The sequence below is a fragment of the Parasteatoda tepidariorum genome, chromosome 4 (assembly GCF_982258835.1).
Source record: "Parasteatoda tepidariorum strain Cologne lab strain chromosome 4, Ptep-v5.0, whole genome shotgun sequence".
In the NCBI taxonomy this organism is placed as follows: Eukaryota; Metazoa; Arthropoda; class Arachnida; order Araneae; family Theridiidae; genus Parasteatoda; species Parasteatoda tepidariorum.
The window spans coordinates 74141934-74163612 of record NC_141758.1 but is presented as its reverse complement, the minus strand read 5'-3'; the positions used below and the strand labels follow the sequence as shown (position 1 = coordinate 74163612).

Genomic DNA, 21679 nt, shown 5'->3' with positions numbered 1-21679 from the left:
TATTTTAATGTATTTTATATGAAATCACACTGACACTCAATGCTTAAATAAGCTGTGTATTTTTCTTTTGATGATTATTTGTCACTGAAATATTATAAAAACAGTTGTCAAACTTGATAAGCATTATTACATACCCAACTTATATGACCAATGAGAAAACTTTTATAAAATGGTCCTAAAATGACGATAAAAGTAGAAAAATTTTCTTAATATTAAACTTTTTTGCTGACACTTAAAAATTGAAAAACTGAAAGATCTTATATACAAATGTTTAAATAAATTATTTATTTTGATGGGTAATATTTTTTTTAAGCTTTAAAAACCAAAATACATAAAAAATTTCATCACAGGGGCACTAAGGTAATCATAACATTTCAAAAATATAATTTTTGTAAGTTTTTCCTTCTTTTGATAGCTAAAATAAACTTTTGAACTGTTTGGTAACTGGTAGGTATCTAAAATAATTCTGAATTTGAGTTTTTAATTAGGCTGCTCAATAAACTTTAAAAAAAGTTGTACTTTGTGAGTTATTACTTTTAATTCTAAAAACAGTAATTTATTTTTATGAATTAATTGTATTTGTTTTTCATCAAAAAAGATTTGTAATTTTATTTGCTTACTATAAGTTTTAATTCATCTGGTTGCATTGATGAACTATTAACTACTTCTAAACAGAGTTTGCAAAATTAATGTTGTTTTTTTTTTTAAAAAATCACTTTTATTTGATTTAAATCTGATTTTTTTTATTTAAATCTGATTTTTTTTTATTTAAATTAAATTTTTTTACTTAAAACAGATTTACCACACAGATTTTTATATTTACCAGCCAAATAATTTTTAAAATGTGTTGACAGTGCTTAATATTATTTAAAAACAATAATATAGCTTAAGTAGTTGATATTTCTAACTAAAATGTTTCAAAAATTATAATTTAATTATAAAAAACTTATAACTAATTAAAAAAAACTTTTGTTATATTTAAAAGAGCTAAGCATCCTAAAATTGTAAAGACTAAGTAATAATTTGTTAGTTAATTAGTTTAGATTAGAACACATAAAAAAAATTATTTTAAGTTTCTATGGGCAGAATATGTCTTTCTTCAATATTGGCTAACACTAACTATGTATTTTATATGTTTTAAAAGCATCTAAAGCATTCGGATAAACATAAAACTAAATGGGTATAATTTAAATATGTTTATTATCAACAAATTATTTTACATGCAGCTACTGGAAAATCATTGTTTAACAGTTTAACATTACTCTATTCACTTTTAGTCACTAGTTTTAGATATTTATTAGTCTATTTTGAAAATAATAATTTACCCTTTTTCATTCTTTCTCTGGATAAAACCTTAAATATCAAGAAAATCAGACTTACAAAAGAATCACACCCTAAAGTATATATTTATAAAAAAGAAAATTGACTTAATGATTTATTTTTTTTAAATACCAATTGATTGTTACAAATGACTATTTTAAAAAAACATCAAGTGATTTCAGTCGCAATTTTCATCAATATTTAAATCATGCCAACCCTGCTTTGAAAAACAATGTTAGTTCTTATGTCTTGAAATTATGATTAAATAATTTATATTTCAGTTTGGTTTAAATGAGTTAAAGCTTCGTTTCCGATCAAGACTTACTAAACATCTGTATGACAAATACCTAAGGTAAAGTACTTGTTTTAAAATCTTGTTTGTTTATGAAACTACATTAAACTATAATATTTTATTTTAACATTAAAAAGTGTAATTTATTTATTTCACTTTAAATCGTTATAGTATGGTGCAGAAAGGGGCAGTTTTTTTACCATGTGAGGCCACATTATCATTAAGCAGTGATAAAGGAGACCACATATGTTGATATACCTATAAATTCGACTTTTATGTAAGAATTACCATGAGAGGCCACATTTAAATTAAGCAGTGAAAAAGGAGGCCGCATATGTTGATATACTATAGATGTGACTTTTGTGAAATAATTATAGTTTTATCACTTTATAGCATTGTTTAGAAATAATGTTTAAAAAAACATTAAGTCATTTATGAAATAAAAATTAACAGTATAAAATATTTTTGTACTCATATGAGGATAATAACTTATTAATAGCATTAATATTTAATAATGTTTTAATAAACTACATTGATTTAAGTATTGTTTTGAATAATGTATAAGTATTTTTCAATAAATACTTCTCATTGAGCCTCACCTTCAAAATTGAAATATTTATATTCCTTATGAAATGAGTCAAATAGTGTTTATTTGTATTCATTTTTTTTTTCAAAGTAGTTATTAAATGTTCTATTTTCTTCATTTTATTCCCTTTTTATTTAAAATAAAGAAAAAATTTGTACCAAATAGTATTTTTAAGAAAGCATATACTTAATGAAAATACATGAAAACCATGTATTATAATAGCAGAATTGGTAAAGTAATACATAGTTTTTCACAATGGCCGATAGCAATACGACCTGAAACAACAGATTTATTGTATTTCAAATAGGGGTAAGCCATGGCCAAAAAAATAGGAACATAACAGAAGAATTTTTGTTGCTTGACATTGGCAAACTGAAAAAGTGGTTAGAATGGAAACTAATTCAGACTATGGCATGCTGCTGCTGCTAAAACTACAACAATGCAGCATTATATTTCATGTTATGCTCAATGGATGATAACACATTTTTTAATTCTATAAATTTTCAAATTGTAATAATCTATATAATTAAATTTTAATTAATATAAGAGCTGGGGGCTGCACAAGAAGCTCACAGAAGTTGCCTGTGGTATCAAGGCAGCAAGTTCTCCACCTCTGGTATAGTGTTTAATATTGCTATGGGGAATTCAAAAAATAAAATTATTTGATGTATCTTTACTAATTTGTTTGAACTTGTAACTTTAATATTTCTTCTTAATTTATATAAATATATTTTATTTATATTTTTAGTATAAATATATTTTATTTATATTTTCAGTATAAATATATTTTATTATATTTTTTTGAGCAAATGAGATATCTGTGTATTATATTTTTTTTCAGCGGCATAACTTATTACAAAATGAGTAACATTGACAATAGGATAGCCAATCCTGATCAGCTTTTGACTCAGGATGTTGATAAATTTTGCAATTCTGTTGTTGAGCTATATTCAAATATAAGCAAAGTAAGTTTTTATTTCAAGTTTGATGGGTTTTTTTTTCTCTTCTTTTTTCTAATTCAATTGTTTATTTCTAGCCTCTTCTTGACATTATAATCTTCGTTCAAAGATTGTCTTCAGACATTGGGGCTGAGGTAACTTTTAAAAATTTAATAATAATAACATATACATCTATATATATATTTGTATAATGTATTTATCCCATTAAAATATTTTTACCACTATTAATATGTAATTTGAATTCATAGTTTATCATTTTTTTTAGAGATAAGGTTGTGCTGTTTTTTTTTTTTTTTTTTTTTTTTTTTTTTTTTTTTTTTTTTTTTTTGTAGTAAGAGTTAAAATTATTTTGCAAAATATTCACCCATATTAAACAACCTAGAAAATTATTAAAATTTAATTTTTTAAAACCTTTTTGCTGGTATTTGCCCTTAAAAAGCAAATTTATTATTATAACTTATCAAATACTTTCTTATTGAACTAATTTCAATTTTCTTGTAAGTGGCAGTAAAAGTTTTAGAAATAACTTATTTATGCAGCCACAATATAAAAGGAATTTATATTGTGAAGAGAAATATAATAATTTAATTGGTGTCAGTTCTTATATTATATTGAATATATCTTTTAAAATTTTTATCTTTTCAAATCATAAAAAGTTTACATTATGTATACAAATTTGTTTTAGGGTCCTTCTCTAATGATTGCTTATTTAATACTAGCTGGTCTTGTTCTCACAAGGTAAGTTTAGTAAGACTTATAATTCTTATACATTGTTTTTTTATGCAAAGCATACAAAATATAAACAATTTTTACTCTGAATATCTTTTGAACTAACGATCAAATTATACTTTTTTTTTTCACTGGACTTCTTCTACTTACATACTTTCTTTAAAAGAAAATTACATAATGGCATTTATGATGCTAAAATTCTTACTCTCTAACCTTACCTTTTCAAATATCTGTCACTTTCTTGTCAGTAATTATGAAGGTTTAAACTTCCTCCTTCCTTATAAACTGGTTTTCCACTCCTTTTTTTCTTAATTTTTAAGAACATTTTTTTTTCTGTATAAGAACTGTTTTATTGTTAGGCATGAAACCCATTTTAAAAAATTCAAAATGCTGTAATGCCCTATGACTTTTTTTAGTTTGTATTAAATAAGATTTTCTAGATACTTTTCAGATTTTCTATTTAATATTCATGCAAAGTTTCAAGCTAATTAAAGCTTATTATCAAGCCATTTTTTAACCAAGTTTATTTAAAATGTCAATTAATTAGAATAAACTTTTGAAATTTGTTTCATAATAAATTCATAATTTCAAATTTAATAAGAACCTGAAATTTCAGAAGTAGTATTTAAAAAATAATTAAATATTTTAAAATTTTATTGAATTTTGACTTAAGTTTATATTTTCACTTTACTTTGGGTGTTATATTTAAAACAGTTAATCACTAAAGTTATGTAAACCAATCATATCAACAATTTCTGTAGAAGTTATGATTGCATTTAAGCATTGTTGCTTTAATTTTCACTTAGGGATGAATTTTTAAAATGCCTCAATAAAATTTTTTTTGCATGTTATTATTTTTGTATGAGAAATTGATTATAGTGCCATTTGTTTTTGTTACTTTGAATAGATAATATCACAACTGTTTATTAATTATAGCGTAGTTTAGTGCCACATCTGGCTCTCAACTAATAAAGCTAAAACTTTTTTACTATTTAAAAGTATTGAATTAACTTTTAAAAATAACTTTTTTCCTTATCTAAGAATTTCATCATTATTCATATCCAGTTAATGAATATTTTTTGAAGTTTTTATCTTTCAAATATGTATTTCTAAGGTTTACTGAAACTTTTTATGCCATAAATGTATAAAGAACTTTTATTTTAAATATATAAAAATGTAAATGTATAAAGATGTGCATAAATGTATAAAGATAACTTTTATTTAATCATAGTTTAGTGCCACATCTTAGCCATTAAACCTAAAAAAGATTTTATCATTTAAAAGTTTTTAATTATTTTTTAAAAATATTTTTTTCCATATCTAAGAATGTCATCAATATCCATGTCCAATTAATAAATATTATTCAATATTTTTTTCTTTCAAACATAAATTTCTAAGGTTTACTGGAACTTCTTATGCTATAAAAGTATGAAGATAACTTTTATTTTAAACTGAAGTGTTAGTAGCTTATGAAAATACTAAATAAATTATTTTTGCTGTTCTCCTTATTTTCTTTTAAATTCTTATATGTGGAACATTCATTTAACTTGGTTGATTGTTTCTATCCATTTTATTGGTACATTTAATATATACAGTCAATAAAAAAAATAGCTCATTCTATAATAATTTCCAAACTAATGCAAATTATTAAGTGTTTTAATTACATACATTTCAAAGGAAAAAAATTTAGATGTTTTGAAAGGTAATCTTACGTGCAAAAGTTCTGATGTATTTGGGGCACTTACTACCTCAGCATAATATAATTGCTTTACTATTATGCCAGAAATTTTTGATTTAGTAAAATAACCTATTTTCTGTTTTATGTATATGTTTACTTTTTTAGTTAAATAAGAAATAACATATTTACTTTTTATGTATTGAATTATTATTTGATTAAACCTGATGTTTAAGGTAAGTCATTTCACAGACATATATAAATGAATACATTTTCTCTCTCTCTTCTGGAAAAAATTGTTTCCTAATTTTTATTTTATGTTTTGAAGTTAAAATGAATTAGTAGATTTTAAAGTTGATGCATAAAAAACATAATTGAAAACTTTTGTAATTTTTTATCTTCATAATTTTTTTTTTTTTTTTTTTTTTTTTTTTTTTTTTTTTTTACATTTTAGACACCGTTTCATTAAAATTGCATTTGTTTAACAATTGTTTTGGTTTCTATGAGTTCAAACTCAAATCTCTTCATGGGTTATATTACTTAGAAATACTATTTTTTTAAATATGTTTATTTCTTTTTGGTTTCTGATGAAACATTAAATAAAAGAAGGTCATAGTAGTTAAGATTATTACTTAATTACCTTTTCATTTTTTTCATTTTTGTTAACATTTTTATTTGTTAACATAACATTTGTATTCATTTTTGTTTTCATTTTTGTAAAAAAATTTCATTTTTGTTAACATTATTGAATATTGCTACCTCTGTTACTACTGTTACCTTTGGAGAAATATTTTTATATTTAAGTTATGTTAACTTAATTTAAAAAATTACTGTGTTTAAATCATTTTTCAAAAAATTATTAGAACACAAATTTATACATTATGTGTTTCTTGAATTCATCAATTCTAATAAAATGTTAATCAATTTTGTTTAATCAATTGTCTTTATTACTGCCTGTATCAGTAATTATTCATTATTGTTTTGTTGTTATGAGCATTATTGTTTATTACAAGTAATCAAGCTACTTTTTATGGAAAAATTTTAATACAGCATTTTCTATCTTTTATCTTCTTGTAGACTTAGAAGGCCGATTGGTAAAATGACGATGACTGAGCAGAAACTGGAAGGAGAATTGAGATATGTTAATTCTAGAATAATTACTAATAGGTATAATTGAGATCTGTAAATTTTTAAGTTTGAAATTTTTTAAATTTATTTAAAAATATTTTAAATTATTCTTGTGTCTGATAAAATCAGCTATTTTATGATATAGCATTGCTTTGAATAATACATATTTGTATATAGCATTGCTTCTATAATAATGTAGAGTTGCTATTTATTGACTAGAAATAACTTGTGCTCATATAGTACAAAATTTAAATGCTAACGGAAATACCACAACCAGACTTATGAATGAACAAGGAAACATTACTACTTATTACATATTAACATGTGATAGAGATGACGTGTTTTGGTCATCACTAAGTGTTTATAAAAATTTCAGTTCAGTTCTGCGACTCACCTAGTCCTGTTGTTTTGTCAGATTCCTTCCATAAGGTTTTTCTTAATAATGCATAAATCTTATGAGTCTTAGTACAAATCCTTGTCTCCAAAATTAACCAAATGAAAAAATGGATTTAAGCCTAGTTAATAAGTTTCTCATTCTCCTGTGGTAAGAAAGTTTAAAAAATTTTCATGGCATTCTTCTTGATTCTCTGTGTACTGGAGCATATTCATGATGAGAAGGTCTATTTTTGATTTTCAAAACCTTTTAAAACTTAACTCTACTTATTTGTTGTATCTCATATATGTCGCACTAGAGCTGCACAATGAGCTATTGGCGACGGTCTGGGAAACATCACTGAGGATGACCCGAAGACACGCCATCACAATTTTGATCCTCTGCAGAGGGGATGGACCCCCGATTCAGTAGCCCAATGAACTGCATGCGAAGTCGAGCACTTTACGGTAGAACAGTTTAACGAGGACCAATACCACACCCCCTCGGTCCCTACACAAACTGATCAAAGTGGTCACCTACCCACACACTGACCGCAATCATTGATGCAACAACAACAATCTACTTACTTAAACTCTAATGAAATATAACATCTTTCAAAATGAGTTTTCTGTATGTTGCAATTGAAATATTTGATTTTGAACTTTATACACTTTTTTTATTATATTTTATATTTATTAATAATTGATGTAGCTAACGATTCATGTATACATTTATCTGTATATTTATAACATATCTTTTTATTAAAGTGAAGAAATAGCATTTTATCAGGGTCATGGTAAAGAAAAAGTTACCATGCTACATTCATTTCAAAGACTGGTAAGTTTCTAGTATTTATATTGTTAATATATAAATGGTCATTCAGTAGTATTTTGTAACATAAATTCTTATTTTCTTTATTTTAGATTAATCACCTGAGAATGTCTCATCATTTCAATTTTTCAATGGGATACATTGATAATATTGTTGCTCGCTGTAAGTTAAAATTAGACATGTTTTACAATTTACAACTCATAATTCACTCGTTTTATGATTACGAATTATTTCAATGTGGTTAAAAACTTTTATATATATTTAAGTTTCTTGAAAATGTATACGTCTCTGTATTTCAACTTTAAAAATATTCAAAAAGTTATTCAATCGTTGTTTGTTTTAAATGTGTTTTAATGATTATATAATTGAACTTCTTATTCAAATTCTTTGTTAAAGCTGTTCTTTGATGTTTCTGTCATTGCATGAAATAACATTTATTTAGCGAATGATGTGCTATTTTGATATTTGTTATGACTTTATAACAGCTGTTGACGGTTGATTAAGGTTTATCCATTTTAAGCCAGCTTTTTCTGTGCAAATTATGAAAATGGTATAAAAGGTCATTATGAAGATCTAAACTTAGAGAAAAACGAGTTTGTGATGTAATTTTTTTAATTTTAAAAGTTACTGCAAAGCTGCCTTGTTTTGGAACTCCTGAAATATGAAAGAAAAATTTTAAAATATATATTGAGTTTTTTTTTAAAAAAAATTATTATTCATCAATTTTAATCATTTTTATCTGAGTGCAAAAATCTTTCTGAACTGAACAATTATCTTTAAATATTTATTTTAGCAGATCTGTTTAAGAAACAAAATTTCAATTAAGTTCATATTATTTGAAAAATACAAATTAACATTATTAAGTATTTATATTTTATGTATTTGGGGCAGAGCTAGGTTTTTTTCTTCATATTTATAGACAATCTTTGATTCTCGATATTTTTTGGCATTTGTAATTTTATATATATTTTTCTTTATTTGTAATTTTTAATTTCTAGATATGTTTTCTCTAATTATTTAATCAAATAAGTGGATAAAAAGCATTAGAAAAAGTGTAATAATCCTCCTTTGTTTGGATAAAGCTTAAAACATGATATATATAGTTAAATAAATTTATATTCTGATATTGCAGGAATGTTTTATTTTTAAATGTTCATTTTAGTTAAAAATTAAAATTTCTTTTGATTAATTTATAGAAGTTTGTATTTTTTTCAAATAAAAAAAATTTTTCTATAGTCAATTTATGTTTTTATTTTTAAAAATACTTGAACTGTAATAAATTTTAATGTAGTTAAAGTATTCTTTATAAAATTTAGGATTCAATAAGTTAAGATTTAAAACCCTAGTGGGGGGGAAAAAACTAATACTACTTAATGATGGGATAATTAGCAAATAATGTACTTTTTATTATCTTTTATAATTTGATATTGTTTATGCTTATTTTATCTTCTGAAAAATTTAATTTATGTCAAAAATTGTTGTCATGTGTAATAAATAACAAATGTCAACACTGAATATTTATTTTATAGTGTGATAAATGTACTTAATTCATGTAATGACTAATAAGTAATGTTTATAATAACTTTGTGTATCCTAATATTTTGTACAAATATTTTTTCTAATTGGCTTACTTTAGATTGGGCTACAGTTGTTGGTTATCTATTGATAAGTAGACCTTTTATAACTTCTAGAAAAGATTCACTTTCTCATGGTGACAGAGTTGAGGTAAGAATTGTATTAATTTTATTATTCGTTTCCCAAAAACTTCATGTGCAAATTAAAATAATTTTTTCTTCAATATCTTTTGAAACATTGCTTTATTTTCGTTAATTATGTCAAATTTTGCAGTAATATCTTAATTATTAATTGATAGATCTTTAATTTATGATTATGAATTTTTAAATTTTTTAAGCAGATTTATTTTTTGTTTTATTTTTTATTGTTTAGCTTGTAGCTGTATTTGCCATTTTTTATAATTTATTATAAACCTCTATAGAAAATTAATTATAAAAATTATTTTGAAGCATTCCTAAAATTATTAGAGGTACAATGTAGTAACAATTTAATTATATTTTATAATTGGAACCATTTTGAATTTACAACTATCAATATTCAACTTCGTAGCCTTGTAATTTTGAATTCAAGCCAATGTTGGCTTTAAAGTCATTTTTAACCACCATATCAGTTGGCAGTTAAAATATTGCTGCTTTCAGCATCATCTTGAGTTATTGCTTTCTCACTCATCTACTTTTTTCTTATGAAAATAAAAACATTCATTTATAGCATTTATTTCATTAATTGTTTTTTTGTTATAAAGAGCAAATAGTTTAAAGGTATATTAGGTTAGTGATATGAAATGTCAGATTTTTTTAATTTTATAAAACTGCATATCTTTCTTTCAAAAACTGTTTATTAAACAAAATATACTCCATTTGCTTCCATACACTTTTCCCAATGAAATGTCAATTTTGAATGAGCTGTCTGTCTGAAAGAAATTCTGATCTTAACAGAAACTCTAATATGGAATTTTTGATATGGAAATTCTTTTATGGAATTTCTTATTTTGAAACTCAAATATGGAACTCTAATGTAGTGAATAAGCTTATTCACAAGATCTTTCACCAATAGATTATATTTTTAAAATATATTAATATAGATTTTTAAAAATTTAGAGCAGTTTTTAAGAGTTAGAATGTATGAAAATTAAGAACCTGAAAAATTTCATATTAGAGTTTGTTGATTCAAAAAATCAGAATTTTTTTACGACAGGCATTTATGTAATCATGTCTTGTTGGTAAAAGTGTATTCTATTGAAGCAAATGGAGCATATTTTGATTTGCAATTTTTCACATAAAGATATGCAATTTTATATATTCACTAAAAAATCTGACATTTCATGCACACCAACCTAATATATGATTCTTCTATTTGTATTAAACAATATTGTCTATACATTTGATGATTTATTATTGCTAGTTAGTAAAATATCATTTATATTCCAGTTGGTAAGTGTTATACCTAAAATTTTGTAAATGCAGTAATTACTACTTATGATTAAATTATGAATTATTGTGTGGCATATATTTCATATGCAGTAAGTCTGTTCCTGTTTATTGTTAAAAAAAATTATTATTAAAAATATTTTTTAGTCATATTACAGAAGTGGCAGAATGCTGGTTAAATTAGCTGAAGCTATTGGCCGTTTAGTTTTGTCCGGACGTGAATTGACTAGACTAGCAGGGTTCACAGCTCGTATTACACAACTTGTGACTGTTCTCAAAGATTTGAGTCAAGGTTCATATGTTAGAACAATGGTAACAGAACATTCCAAAGCTGCTGGTAATTTCTCTTCTAATTTTTTACTGAAATAAAGTACTTTACGTTTTGAGTTTTGGAGGAAATTAGGTATAATTTCAGTGCATTAAAACAAATTATTTTATAGTATTTTTTTATTTAAAATTTTCTTTTAAATTTAATAAAAGTTTTCAATAATTCATATTTTTATTAGCCGGGAAGCTAAAATTTTTAAAAACCAGGAAATAAGATTAAAACTTTTTTTTTAAAAAATTGTATCTAACATCCTAATCAAAGCTACCTTATTTGAGGATAAAAATGTGTTCTCTGTCACTATAGCATTTTCACCTGTTTTGCAACACTGTAATAATTGTAATAAATTGTAAAACATTGCATTGTACAAATACTTGAATAATATGAAATGTTTAATATGAGGTTTAAATAAATATTCAAAGATTTTGCTTGTGAAACAAAACAAAAGAAATTATTTTAAAGCTATCTTGTACAACGATTTTGAGACTTAAAATAGCTGTACAAAATCAATTAATTGGTTCTGAGTTAATCTTATTATGCATGAATAAGACATTACTTTATTTGTGCATAATTCGCTTAAATAGTTAACAATAATTTAGTAGTTATTTGAACTAATCAAATAATTGACTTGGGATAACTTTATACTTTGTTTTTGAATTTCAGATGTCTCTCTTCAAACAGCTGTAAAAAAGCCTCGACTTATACCAGGATCAGGCAGAATTATTAACAAAAACAACGTAATCAAGTGAGCCACTTTTAAATTTTATTTACTGCTCATATCTAAACACTCATTTTGTATGCCATGAAACCATCCACTCCATAAATAATCAAACATTTCACCATCGGTTGATAAGTGGAAGTTAAAATATCTTTTTAATTATTTGTATTTTTTATTTTAATAAAGTAATTTTGTAGTCAATAATGAGAAAAGAGCTTGTCCATATTTATTGATCCTTGTTTTGTTTTTTTTCGCCGGCCAGGTGGCCGAGTGGTTAGCGCGCCTGACTGCGAGGCCAATGGCTGCCGGTTCGAATCCTGCTCTGGGCATCGATGTTTCTCTCTCTCTCTCTCTGTTGTCTTCTGATGCGTGAATGTATGAATGTGACCCACCCTATGAACGTGTTTTTGTGGCAGTGTGGCGTGGGTAATGTTGCTCACCTCCGTGACTTTGGCTCACAGGTGCCCACTGAGTAACGATAAATGAGCAACACTTCCGGCATCTTCTAAGGCGAAGAACGAAAGTTCAGTGCCTGCCGTTATTAAAAAAAAAATGATCCTTGTTTGATGGTTTAATGTTCAGTAGCAAAAGAATAATCTTAGTTTACTTGTTAAAAACACAATATTTAAGATGTTTGAATGGAGATTTCTATTATAATTTGTTTTGTAAAATGGTTTTGTCTTCTTTAAGGTTTGATCGTGTGCCTTTAGTTACACCAAATGGAGATGTTTTAATCGAGGAGCTTTCATTTGAGGTGTGTATTAACTCTTTTGTAGATAGATTTTCATGTTGTGTACTTAATAATCTAGATGTCTTACTGTCAACCCTCTAGTACCAAAAAATCTGAGACTTCAGGTGAATTTTATGAAATTGGAAGTATAGTTCGTTCACCAGCAGTTGGCACTTGGCTCCAACTCCTTGGACAAAGAGTTCATTTCAGCGCGGAAGTAAGAGGAGAAACGTCTCCACGCTTGAAATTGAGACAACCCTTAATGTGCGCCAAATGCAAACAGTGAATTCTTTTTCAGTCACTTACTTCACTTTATCATCTGCTATTATACCTTTCATCACCCTAGCTAATTAAATATATTGTAGCTGAATTTTCAAAAAGGACAAACTATTCACTCAAAAGGGAGAAATATCATAAAATGTATGAAATTTTTAATGTAAAAAAATGCACTTAAAGATTGTGAAATAAGTATTTTTGTCATACAATCGCCAAACAGCAACCTTGTTCAGGATTGTTTACATCCTTCTCCCAAAAATAGCGAAATAGTATCGTCGGATATAGGGTGATGGAGCCAAGTGCCAGCTCCTGGAGAACAAACTATAATTAGTGCGTTTTTTGTCAAATAATCAATTAGAAAGCAGTAGAGGCTTTAGTTACGATTTTGTGAAATGGTTCATTTAGATGATTTATTGTTAGCACTCTAGCTCCAAAATCTGACTCAAGGGACAGTTTTTATAAAATTTTAGAGAATTAGTGTTATAATACAATGTTTATTTATTGTTGGTCTTTGCTCATTAAAACAAAAACAAAATTTGTTAAGTAATCAATTATTTAACACTAAAAGATTAATTTAATATTTTATTTTAACTGTTTATCAAAATGACTCTCTATTAATCCTTTAGTACCAAATCTGAATCAGGAAATGGTTATTGAAAAAATATCTCTCTACCTAGAGGCAATATTTTTTGTATGCAATCAGTAATTGAATACTTGAGGGTTAAATTAAAGATGCATTAATTTATTTTATTTAGAATAAAATATACAAATGATTGACTCTTTTTACTTTTTAATCTAGGTTAAATCTTCAATGAATGTTCTAGTATTTGGACCTAATGGCTGTGGTAAAAGTTCATTGTTTAGAGTATTAGGTGAGGTGAGTATCACGATTTTTTTTATTGGTTTATTTATTATGTTGTTTTCCATGTGTATTTCTTTGTAGTTGAATTTTTAATCAATTAATTTTATAGCAGGGTTGAAAAAAAATTTCTTTTAAATCTAGGGAATATTATTTTATATTCACTAATAGATCTTAATAGAATCGTAAGAAAATGTTTGGAGGTGGGTACTAGGACCACAAGTTTGAACAAACTGATTTTTTTAGTTAATTTATTTCAAGTGAATCATGTCAACTTTCATAGAAAAAACTGTTTCATGCCAAGAAACACCAAATATTGGAAACAATCATTGTGGTTGGTGAGCAGCAGCGAACAGGAGGCTTAGCCACCTAATAAAAAATTAAAAAATAAATTATTTATTTCGAACTTCAAATGTTGCCATGTTTCGTAGTCTTAGCAATAGCAATATTATTTACTTATATTCCTATGTATGAAACCAAATGCCGAAAAGGTCCTCTCCTTTTCCTCAGTTGAACATACAGCTGTATGTAATTTTTTAATAATAACTAAGTACATATTCATCCACATCCTTTGATAAGCTTAACCACCAAGATATTGGAGAAATTTTTACAGTTACAGTTTTAGTAGTTATATTGCTAGTACTATACATGTAAAAAAGTAAAAAAAAGAAAAAGTAAAAAGATTTTATAATTTGTAAATGTTTAGTGCCATCTGTTGGTAAAAGATAATAACAAAAGTGCTTTTAACACACCTTTATTATTATATAAAAGATTATCCTGTTTCCATTTCTCCATCAATTTTTTAATTTGATGACATTGTTTAAGTAAGAAATTTTTTTGTTATTCTGAGAAAAACATGTTTTTATTCAAAGCAAGTGTTTTAAATGTGACTACCCTAATTCAATCCATCCTAAATCCATCCATTATTAAAGGGCTTAGCTCTTTAACTGTTTTGCCATTAATCAAAAATGTATCATCTCTGCTATATACCTTAAATGATTCACATTGTATGAAGCTTCTTTGTGATCAAGTTAAGATTGCTAATTTTACCTTGAACTGAATTCAAATATTAGCAACTTAAGGGTTAAATGCTATCACTGAAAATTTTACAAAAAAATTATTTTTATTGTTTTGATTACAATTGGCACTAAGTAATTTAAACTTTGATGCCTAAAAGTTGTTTATTCTTAATACAACATTATCTTTTCGCATATAAGGAAAACTGCTCTTTTTTATTACCATTTGAGTTTTAATTTAAACAAAATTATTTTAATTTTGAAAAAAAAATTAAACGAAACAAATTATTATTCTGTTCTTAGTTGTGGCCTTTGTTTGGAGGAACATTGACAAAACCCAGCAAGAACAAACTGTTCTACATACCGCAGGTATTTTTTTTTTCCTTTTTACTTATTATAATTTCTTCTTGTTTATTATTTATAAATGGTAAGACAATCTTAGGTTAGAACTGTGTGCTTAATAAAATTGTGTTTAAACTTTAGTATTTGGTTTAAAAAAGCATAAATGTATAGTGAAATTTTTCCAACTTGTATGTTTTGATTAGATTTTTCAGAAATCTTTCACCTACGATTCACTTTCAGTTTTATTGATGACATTACCGTAACTGTGAAATCTATTTATGGTTTTGAGAACATCTGTGTGGGGAACTTCTTAAAAAAAGTCATTTTTATTTTGATGAAGTGGAGAAAGATTTCAATGTGACCATATATATATACAATATTATATATATATAATATTATATATTAAAATAATTCAATGACGGTTATAAAATAAAAAGGATGAAATAAATAAAAACCTTTTTCTGTGCTTGAAAATCATGAATGTAGCTCTAATGCTCTTTGTAACTGTGTCAGAAAATTTAAATTTATTAATTATTCAATGTCTTTAGATCTCATTACTACATTTCCACAGCGTCTTTGTAATCACATTTGTAGCATTAAGCTTATTTTGGCTATAAGCTTATTTTTATTATTAAGTAGTTTGTTGTTAATCTTAAATGCAGTCCTAAACTCTTTTCAAATCATTCAGAAAATTTAAATTCATTAATTATTTATTTCATTACTAATGAACATCTTAATGACATTCAATTGCCTATAATTTTAAAACAAAAAAAGAGTGAAACAAAAAAGTTTTACTAAATTAAACTAAAAGAAAACAAAATTGAATTTTAAAACTACTTGATCTTGTACTTTTATCGGTTTAATTATGACAGTCCAATTTAGTAGACATATACTGAATAAAAACTTATACTCCATGGTAATAACAGCTATTTTTTGGGACAAAAATCAACTTAGTATAAGTTTAGAGTTTTAAAAAAAAAAAAATTTTTATGAAATTTTCAAGATTTAATATTTTTTTTAAACCTTGAAATTTTACTCTTTTGATATTCAAACTAGTGTGCTTAATTAATAAGTAAAATGGGAAAAATAACATGTTCCAGTTTTTACTGGAGTTAGAACACTAGAAGTATTATCTATAACATTTAACTTTGTTCTCTTTTAATTCAAACTACATTTATATCATTAATTTTTATATTTTACAGAGACCATATATGACTTTAGGCACATTTAGAGATCAAATTATATATCCTGATAGTCATGAGGAAATGATTCGCAAAAGAAAATCTGACCAAGACTTAAAAACTTTATTAGAATGGGTAAAGTTAATTTAGATGATTTTTTATTTAAAATATTGTTGTATAAACTAATAAGTATTTCGATTGTTATATAAGTATTTCAATTATTATGAAAATTTTTATTGGAATATTAAAATGCAGAACTTTCTTCTTATTACAGATTATTACAGTTACAGATTTCTTTTTCAATTTGTCTATTAAACTAATTGTTAATTGATAGCATTTTTAAAATTACTTTTTAATAAAATTACCTTTTAATACAATTTTCATTAAGATTATTTCTTCTTGTCAGGTTCAATTAACATACATCCTCGATCGAGAAGGTGGTTGGGAATCCATAAAAGTAAGATTTTATTTTTAAATTGTATTGCCTTCTTTTATTTTATATGTTTAGCTTTCTAATATAGTAATTTATTTTTTTCTAGGATTGGATGGATTTGCTTAGTGGTGGAGAAAAACAAAGAATTGCTGTAAGTATTTTATATCTTTTTTTTCCTCACTTTTTTTTCTTTTTGTACTTGATTTTTTTTTTTTTGTCCTTGTACTTTTTTTTTGAGTTTTAAAAAGCTACTGTCATTTTTAAAACAAAAATGTTTAACGTAAAACTTAATGTGTTTTAGTATTTACTGCATCTCTTACAAAAAAAAAATTCAATCTCTATAAATTTTTTTAAAAAAAGTAATCCAGTGGAACCCCAATGTTCCCTTTAAGTGCCGATAAGAAATTAATTCAGAGAAGCCTTATTTAACTCATTTGTAATGCGTTTTGGTCAAAACTGTCCAATGATGTAGAAATCACATTCAGAACTTCCAAAATATTAATTTTTACTTTTAGAAGCAGCATCTTGTGGTCGCCAAAATTAAGAAAAAGAAATTACTACCAAACCTATTGTTTCGTTTCTTTAAATAACATTCTTTAAATGATTGGATAATTCCAAGATTCAAAGAATTAAGTTGGCTGGAAAGAACATTACATTTGCTTTTAAAACATCTCGAAACTTGTTTTTAAAAAAAAGAATTTTAAATTATATATATAATACTATCTTTGGTTTTTATCTTTAAATAGTATTCGCTGCTTTTTTATATTTTATATTTACTTTGATATGAGTTTAAGAAAATTTGTATCATAAAATTATAAACAATTAAAAGATTTAAAATCTGCAAACCGTTAATATAGAATTTAGAGAACCTACTGAGTCAATGTAGAATATGACTACAGTTATTCCTCCTAATTGCATTTGTTTTTAATTAAAATGAAATTCCAGCAATTAATTTGAAAGTTTCATATTTTGTGTTTTTCAGATGGCGCGTTTATTTTATCACTGCCCTCAATTTGCTATTCTTGATGAATGCACAAGTGCCGTTAGTGTAGATGTAGAACAAAATATGTATGCTAAATGTCGTGAGGTAAGGAAGCATACTTATTAGTAATAATTACTACAATAAAAGTTAGTGTGTACAGTGAAACTTCTACTTTAAAGTCATCTCTTTCTGCTTACTTTGTTTTGTTTTTTTGTTAATATTTCACTCCTTTTATAATAAAATGTTATTCACTTTTATAGATTGGTATAACTTTGTTTACTGTATCACACAGAAAATCATTATGGAAGCACCATGAGGTAAACCTATTTGTTTATCAGTCATCTGTATGTAGTAATTTTTTTTATTTTCTGAAATTATATTGGGTGTACAAATAAGTTCCTGCCGTTAAAGTTATGTTAAATTTGCAATCCTACATTAAAAAACTTAAACAGCTTTAAGAAGACCATTATAAGATTAAGAAAAGCATCAACCTCAACTAAGTAAAACACTTGTTTGAGTGATACAACTACAAACAGTCGAATGTTAGTACTTATTGCAATATTTAATCATCCAGAGCTATATCTAACAACTCTCAGTTATGAAACAAAAAGTTAAAGTAGTTAAGAGTTAACATCGATCCTTTCAACTTAAGTGAAAGAAAAATTGTAGTTTATTATTATAACTATACCATAGAGAGTGATGTGGTAGGTAAGAAAGAAGAAAGGAAACAATTGCAATAACACTTGAAATAAAGAAAGATAATTTTTTTGTGTACCTTAGAATTTTCTTAATAAATGAAAATAAAACTAACCATGTTCTTATTTTACTAATTTTTGATTAAGGCTCTAATTTAAATTTATCTTTTTAAAAAAAAGAAGAAGAAATTTAGATAAATTTCTTTTCTAACATTGTTTTCTTTCTTCCTACTACTTTTCATTTGTCTGCGTATTATTTTTGAATTGCCAGAGGTTTTTAAAGATGTAAACTTTAAAAAGAAATCACCTTGTGGGTAAAAGTTGGTGTCCCGGGAAAAGAGTTATCTTCAAAACATTGGAAAACGCCATTTTTCAAGATTTGAGTACTGGAGCAATACTTAATGTTAAAACCATTAATTTTGCCTAGACTTTTAAATTACGTACTTCAGCTTCTCAAGTTGTATATATTTAAATATTATATGTTTGACTGAATCAATAATCTTAAAGAAAAGTGAAAAATGTAATATAAATGTTATGTTAAAATTCACATTTATTCCAAACTAATGAACTAAAGTTATCTTTTCCTTATTTTTCTAATCAAAATTTCAAAGCAGCTTTAATTGGATTTGAGTCTACTGCAATTTTAAGCATTTTCTTGTAATTTGTGCCTTGTTGTTAGTTGAAGATTTTGATGTTATATTTTTAAATATCTATTTTTTTGTAACAATTACGAATAAATTTAAAATTATTTATTTATTTTCAGTATGTACTGTACATGGATGGCCGTGGTGCATACGAATTTAAACCCATCGACGAAACAACTGAAGTGAAAGGATCATGATTGAACTAGGTCTGAAAAGATATTTATATTGGTTGTGGCCTTATTTTAATACTCTTTCAGTAGCTACAATTGTATACATATTGATTGATATTTCAATTCCTTGTCTTTCAAACATTCAGTAACTGCTATAGAGTATGATAGATAACGATTTTTGCCACATTGATTTTTTTTAAATAATATTTATAGCATAATTTGTAAAAAAAATTTACAGAGTTTTGAAAAAAATTTTTAAAGTTAACCTTAATCAAATGATATTCCAATGTTTTATTCAGTAGAATCCAATTATCAGACGCCCTCGGGACCAGGGATATGTCAGAAAATCGAAATCCTTGGATGATTAGAGGACCTTTTTAAGTTTATAACCAAATTATGAATGAAATTCCTCCAATTAGGGACTGAAATAAAAAAAAATTCTCATTTGTGTATTGTTCTAGCAAAAGAACAATACAATATCATGAAGAAAAATATCCTCTCCTTTTTGCTTTCTGTTTGATTGCAGTTTTCTTACAACCAAATTTTGGTTTGGTCACCACTGCAGTTACTGAGCAGCAGCATCTGTAATAATAAACAAAACATGCGTTGGATTGTGTTTAATACCAGGCGGTAGAGGTGTCAGTTAACTGAAGTGTTGTATAATCAAGCATCAGATAATTGGGTTTCTACTATATTACCAACATAAAGTTTTGAGTGTTTCTATTTCAATAGATTGCATGTATTTCAATGTATAGTGTATTCTGAAGTATATACTTTCCAAGATTTCTAGTAAAGGAAGTCATAATACACACATTAGAGGTCACAAATTAATATTTATGAGAAAAACATAAATGCTATCAAAATCTAGCAAATCACTTCAGAAGAAGATGAAAACATCAGTGATTAATTAACCACAGGAAACAGAAATATATCAAAGGTTTATCAGGCAATCAAGCTGGTTTTGATGTGGTCAATCCTGTCTTCTTTAGTTATTCATTTATGTTTTTTCTGACTTCAATATTAATTTGCTATCTGTAATGTGCATACTTTTTGTCAAGGATTCAAAAAATACATGTGAAGGGCTGTGTTTATGAAACTTTTTATGAATCTTCGTTATAGTTCTATGTGTTTTACAGCTTTTCCAAGATTCTAAATTTGATTTTATAATAGTTAATGGATTAAAATGATTACAACAAAATTTCAATAGCTGGGTGTAATAATAGCATGTTCTGTTACAAGTCTGGATAGCGTTTTGTTATTTTTTTGACAAATTTTATTAAGTTATCTAACTTCAGTGGTTTGACTATCACCAAATTCTAGCCTTATAAATAAATATAAGCATATTTAAAATAAGACTTAAAATTGCTTATCATACATCAGAATTTCGAATTACCTTATGTATAAGCACAATGTGTTATTGCTATTGTTTATTTACCTATCTGTTAATTTTTCATAGTTTCTATTCTATTTCTTTGTTTTAATCTATTGTGTATACCGGTTATCTTCTGTTCGACAATTTATTTATTGGAAATTGGCACATTTTATACTACAGTTATGCTTCAAATAAAATATATTTTTTACATATGTGTAGTTTTCTTTGTAATGGAACATTCATTTATAAAATTACACGTTTTTTTAAGTCATGTTATAAATAACTTGCAGTCAAGGTTGCAGCCTTGTTTTTTATGTAAGAGGCCAGTGAAAATGACTCCTGGTGGTTGAGTGGTAGCTCTTCATGCTCCCATGCCACAGGTCCTGGATTCAATCCTCGGGCAGGGTTGACTCAGTCTTTCATTCCTTCAGTGGGTCGAGAAAAGAGTATCAAGCATGCTTGGGAACTAAACACTGGGGGTTTCGCCTTCGGCTAACCACCTAACCGGAACACGTGCTTCTGCACCACAGAGCCCAAGAAAACTTAAATGGGCACAGTAGGCCTTGACCCTCTTTGCAGGGCACGTAGCCAAATCTTTGAATCAAAAATAAGCACTTTTTAAAAACTTTTCAAGCACTTTACAAAAATTTTCAAGCACTCAAAAGATTCATATTCAATCAATGATATTATTGAAAAACAAAAACTTTTTATAAACAGTTTTAGCGTTAAAAAAAACCCAAAAAGAAACGGGCGTAAATCGAAACAATCAGTACTTTCCCACATCACCGAGTGAATTCAACTTGACCCTGAATTCAGAACAAAAGTACCCTTACCCCCTACGTCAAAAAAAGTGTTAGAAGTAAAAAATAAAATAAACAAGAATAAAATTAAAAAGAAAAACATTTCATAAGGATCTGTTATTCTCTATCCGAATTGGAGCACTCAGGTTTCGGTTTTAAGCGTGCGCGCATGCGCAAGTCATAACGTGGGTATGACACGCAATCATTCACGCGGACATGAAGTCCGCGTGAATGATTGCGT

The 21679-nt window shown here is 26.0% G+C and overlaps 1 protein-coding gene across 1 annotated transcript in view; it reads left to right on the top strand.

The window, feature by feature from the left end:
• Abcd3 (ATP binding cassette subfamily D member Pmp70) overlaps nucleotides 1-20848 on the top strand; it is a 31537-nt gene extending 10689 nt beyond the window's left edge. The window contains exons 8-26 of the mRNA XM_016075282.3: nucleotides 1602-1672; nucleotides 3040-3163; nucleotides 3235-3291; nucleotides 3843-3895; nucleotides 6639-6728; nucleotides 7830-7899; nucleotides 7986-8055; nucleotides 9530-9618; nucleotides 11043-11232; nucleotides 11884-11965; nucleotides 12629-12692; nucleotides 13744-13821; nucleotides 15123-15188; nucleotides 16364-16477; nucleotides 16749-16799; nucleotides 16882-16926; nucleotides 17758-17862; nucleotides 18018-18074; nucleotides 19216-20848. Of these exons, the coding sequence (XP_015930768.1) occupies nucleotides 1602-1672; nucleotides 3040-3163; nucleotides 3235-3291; nucleotides 3843-3895; nucleotides 6639-6728; nucleotides 7830-7899; nucleotides 7986-8055; nucleotides 9530-9618; nucleotides 11043-11232; nucleotides 11884-11965; nucleotides 12629-12692; nucleotides 13744-13821; nucleotides 15123-15188; nucleotides 16364-16477; nucleotides 16749-16799; nucleotides 16882-16926; nucleotides 17758-17862; nucleotides 18018-18074; nucleotides 19216-19293 (1554 nt within the window). The 3' untranslated portion in view covers nucleotides 19294-20848. The remainder of the gene's footprint in view (nucleotides 1-1601; nucleotides 1673-3039; nucleotides 3164-3234; nucleotides 3292-3842; nucleotides 3896-6638; nucleotides 6729-7829; nucleotides 7900-7985; nucleotides 8056-9529; nucleotides 9619-11042; nucleotides 11233-11883; nucleotides 11966-12628; nucleotides 12693-13743; nucleotides 13822-15122; nucleotides 15189-16363; nucleotides 16478-16748; nucleotides 16800-16881; nucleotides 16927-17757; nucleotides 17863-18017; nucleotides 18075-19215) is intronic.
• Nucleotides 20849-21679: the final 831 nt, after the last annotated feature.